The 3,977-nt window shown below is 39.3% G+C and overlaps 1 protein-coding gene across 3 annotated transcripts in view; it reads left to right on the top strand.

Moving 5' to 3' along the window:
* KIF1B (kinesin family member 1B) overlaps positions 1-3,744 on the top strand; it is an 81,867-nt gene extending 78,123 nt beyond the window's left edge. For all 3 annotated transcript variants that reach the window (XM_010167597.1, XM_010167596.1, XM_029084871.1), the window contains 5 exons: positions 354-475; positions 1,249-1,398; positions 1,879-2,071; positions 2,537-2,655; positions 3,427-3,744. In XM_010167597.1, coding sequence (XP_010165899.1) covers positions 354-475; positions 1,249-1,398; positions 1,879-2,071; positions 2,537-2,655; positions 3,427-3,469 — 627 coding nt within the window. In that variant the 3' untranslated portion in view covers positions 3,470-3,744. The remainder of the gene's footprint in view (positions 1-353; positions 476-1,248; positions 1,399-1,878; positions 2,072-2,536; positions 2,656-3,426) is intronic.
* Positions 3,745-3,977: the final 233 nt, after the last annotated feature.

Genomic DNA, 3,977 nt, shown 5'->3' with positions numbered 1-3,977 from the left:
TACACTTTCCCTATGTAAAAGGATAAATTGGCTCTTTTAAAAATTCTGACTGTAGGCACAGGGGACACCAAGCTGCAAACTGCATAGTCTGATGTTTTATTGAGGAAGTCAAGGTTTGAATAATCAGAAGTGCAGGACTTCAATAAACAAGCTGTGTCTATGGAAGTGCCATTGTATTTTCGCCCCCAGATGGGTTTTGATGGTTGTGTGCAAAAATTTGACTAATGAGTAGGGAAGTGGTTGATAGAAATACTTTTCTATTATCTGAGCCTTACGCATGTTCTAGCCAGGACTGCCCACTAGCTGCAGAAGAACCTCCTCTGTAATATTTTTGCCAATATTTGTCCTTGTAGTTGTCGGATATTTCGCCAATCGGGCGGGACCCATCAGTGTCCAGTTTCAGCAGCGCTACCCTCACACCTTCATCTACCTGCCCTTCTCTGGTGGATTCAAGGTGCAATTCAATTGATCAGAAGTAAGTATAGAGTGTTAATAGAAAAACATTACTTCTCAGTACTTCACAAATATCTTTGCTCTGTTTTCTGATTCCCCCCCCCTTTCTTTATTTTCCCTACTTTCAGATTTTTCTCTGTACAGCCCCTTTGCCTTATCTTCTCCAATCACTCTGCACAATTATTTTTCCCCATTTTGTTCTTTTGAATGTTTTTTCTTTGTGCTGAAAGAACAGTCAAATGCTTGTCATTCCAGTGACCAGTACATCTTCAGTGTGTAGAATCCCCATTTTTTTTCACAGATCTGCTAAAAAGACCTACTAACAACAACCAAGAATAAACCAGTTTGGCCAGTAATATCTGTTTGTCTTTCTCAGCTGTATCTATAGAAGATATTTTTTATGAAATTGGGAATAACTACTTAGTGAAAGTTATATAATTTTTACCTTCTCAGTTTGATATCCCTGAGAGGAGGAGTGCTGACAAAAAGTAGTAGTTTCTACATCAAACCATAGTAAGACATGTCTCTGTGTTGGGACTGTATTTGGTAAGAGAAATGAGGGAGAAGTAGTGGGGAAACAACTTACTAGCAGTTATTGTAAGTTTTATTTCACAGATTTCAAGGGAGATGCTGTTTGATATTGTACAAAAGGATCCTGATGTCATACAAAAAAATCTGGGCTGGAGGATGAAACTTGTAAGACAGGCTAGGCTGCAGATGCACTTTATGTCCCATTGTTGGGTTCAGTTGGTTTGCAGTGATTTACATTTCTTTCTCTGCTTTTTTTTTTTAAAGGACACCAGAAGCAAATTCTCGTGCCTCCAGTCCCTGTCATGAGGTGGAACAGTTTCAGCTAATTCCTACAGTAGAAACTTCCTATCTTGCCAGAGCTGGAAAGAATGAATTCCTAAACCTTGTTCCTGATATTGAGGAAATCAGACCAGGGTAGGTTTTCTGTGTAATGTGATCATTGCTTCCCGAGAGCTGTCACAAGGGTTTTCTGAGATTTGTAGTTTCTTTGCCGTTTTTGAAGAAGGTAAATTAAACAGGTGATAGCATAATTGCAGAGTTCGGTATGATGGAGGCAGGATTGATGTTTGATCTCTGCAGCATTCATTCCCTGCATCTATTTAGTGAAGTAGATTTCCAGTGACTTAAATAAAATGTTTCTTATCATGAAAAGCCGTTCACTGAAGCAGAGATCTTTCTGGGTCCTTTCTTGCCAGAATTTTGCATAGTTCTTGAAGACAAAATTTAGCTTGCTATAGAACCTTTTCATAATACTGTTGCAGACAAACTGTATTAAGGACCATGTGTCTTATACAGAGCTTTGCAGTTAATAGGGATACTTAGTAGATACCTTATTTAGGGGAAAATGTATTCCTGTTTATCTGTGAGTTTATTTTGGTTTGGTTTTTTTTCCAGCTCTGTGGTCTCAAAGAAAGGATACCTCCACTTCAAGGAGCCACTCTCCACCTCCTGGGCCAAGCACTTTGTGGTGGTTCGCCGTCCTTATGTTTTTATTTACAACAGTGACAAAGATCCTGTAGAAAGAGGAATCATAAACTTATCCACAGCTCAGGTGGAATACAGTGAGGATCAACAGGCAATGGTGAAGGTCAGTCTGAGAGCTATTGTTTATTTACCCACAGAGCAGGAACATTGTAGGTAGTAGTGTATCCATAGTAATCCTGTGTGTCATCCCTGGTGTGAGGAAAGTGCAACTGTGTTTTGGAGAAATATCTGGCATCTGATGATTCTGCCCACAAAGTTCCCAGTTTGTTTAGGATTTCTTACCTTTTGGACACAGTTCTATGAGAGACTGAAACCATCTGCTGTTATGCATTGTATTTGCTTTTATGCACATGTGTTGATACCATAACTTTCTGTATTTGGTTTTTGTCCTTTGTGTGGTGTTTTGGGGTCGTGTGTTTTGTTAGTTTGTTAAAAAAAATCAAACCAAAACAACACACACAAATGTGTTTTAGGAATCTGACATAGCAAACTTTTCCTCAGAGAGGAAGCGTGCATCAGCTTCTGTGCTTGTAGACTTGAGTAATTAAAATTGTCCTTAATATTCCAGACACCCAACACATTTGGTGTATGCACAAAGCATCGTGGGGTCCTGCTCCAGGCCATCAACGACAAAGACATGAATGACTGGTTATATGCCTTCAATCCACTTCTTGCTGGCACAATACGGTAAGAGGCGGTTCCTGGGCAGACAGTGCTGCAGAGCATAGCTAGTGAGATAGTCATGAGCAAGTAGGCCGGTAGTTTGTCACAGAATTTAATCTTGTTCTGAAGAATTTGACAAGATGGGTGAACTGAAGGAGGGAGGAGGGTGGGCAGCAGCAACAAAAACATTAAACCAGCCCTGTATTTCTAGAAGTGCAGTGGCTGTTGCTTTGATTTCTGACATTTTTAACAGATGTTTCCAGTTTGAACATGTGTGTTATGCTTCATGCAGTACTACATTTGGAGGCCACAAAATGGTTTCCTTGTATAGCTCTTTTACAAAAACTTCCCACTGCCTCTGCACAGGCGGGTCTGGGCTCCCTTTTCATTCTTTTGATTATGAGCCAAAGCAGAAATTCTTGTTTCCTTCCCTTTTTTTAACTTCTCTAGAAGCCTTCCCTTTAATGCAGGTCACATCTCCTGCTTGCTAGAGAGATCTTACTACTTTACAGTAGCTCTTCCTTTTAGTAGAAAAAAATAATTAAAAACTAAAGTACAGTGTCAAATAATTTAACAGTGCAGTCTTTAAAAGATCTCATTTTCCTTTAAAGGAGCACAGCAGAAGAGTGATAAATCGTTCTTATTATAGCCCTTGATACATTTTACTTTCTAAAGATATGCAGTAAACTAGGACTATACGAAAGGATGTTTAAAACAGTGGACAAACTGTGGGGAGGGAAGAAAAGTAAACTTCCAGAACTCAACAAATACTTTTTTTACTTCTTTCTTGCACAGGTCAAAACTGGCTCGAAGACGCACGGGCCAGCTGAAGTACTGAGTCCATGTAATGTTCTCATCTGTTCTCCCTAACTTACCTTCTGGTAGATGAAGTGTTACCTCTCATTTTCTCTTTGTGATTCTTGACAGTTTCTCTTGTATGTAATCCTGTGGCTTAACATCCTCTACCTTCCCAACTCCTTCAGCACATTTTCTAGGTATTCTAACCCTACCTTGTTTCTTTTCACTTGTGCTGAGAATCCTACTAGTAGCATGTGGCCAAACAAAAAGATAAAGAAAAAAAAAATCAAAAAAATTGAGTGATTATGCACGACTAAAAAGAAAAAAAAAAAAGATTATTTATTTTTTCTTATAACAATTGTTTTCCCATTCCAACTGACCTTTTGATGTCTGTCCCACTGTCCATTGTTGTCTGTCTAGACTGCTGCAGGTTTTTCATTCAATTTGTGACTTGGCAGTAGTCATTGGTTCCCTCAGGGCAAAGTTCTAATGCCAGGGAAAGATAAATTCTGTGTAGACATTACCCAGCCAGGAACTGCAATAGCTCC

This window comes from Antrostomus carolinensis, unplaced genomic scaffold (genome assembly GCF_000700745.2).
Source record: "Antrostomus carolinensis isolate BGI_N321 unplaced genomic scaffold, ASM70074v2 scaffold11845, whole genome shotgun sequence".
NCBI lineage: Eukaryota > Metazoa > Chordata > Aves > Caprimulgiformes > Caprimulgidae > Antrostomus > Antrostomus carolinensis.
This window is presented reverse-complemented; position numbering and strand designations above follow the sequence as displayed.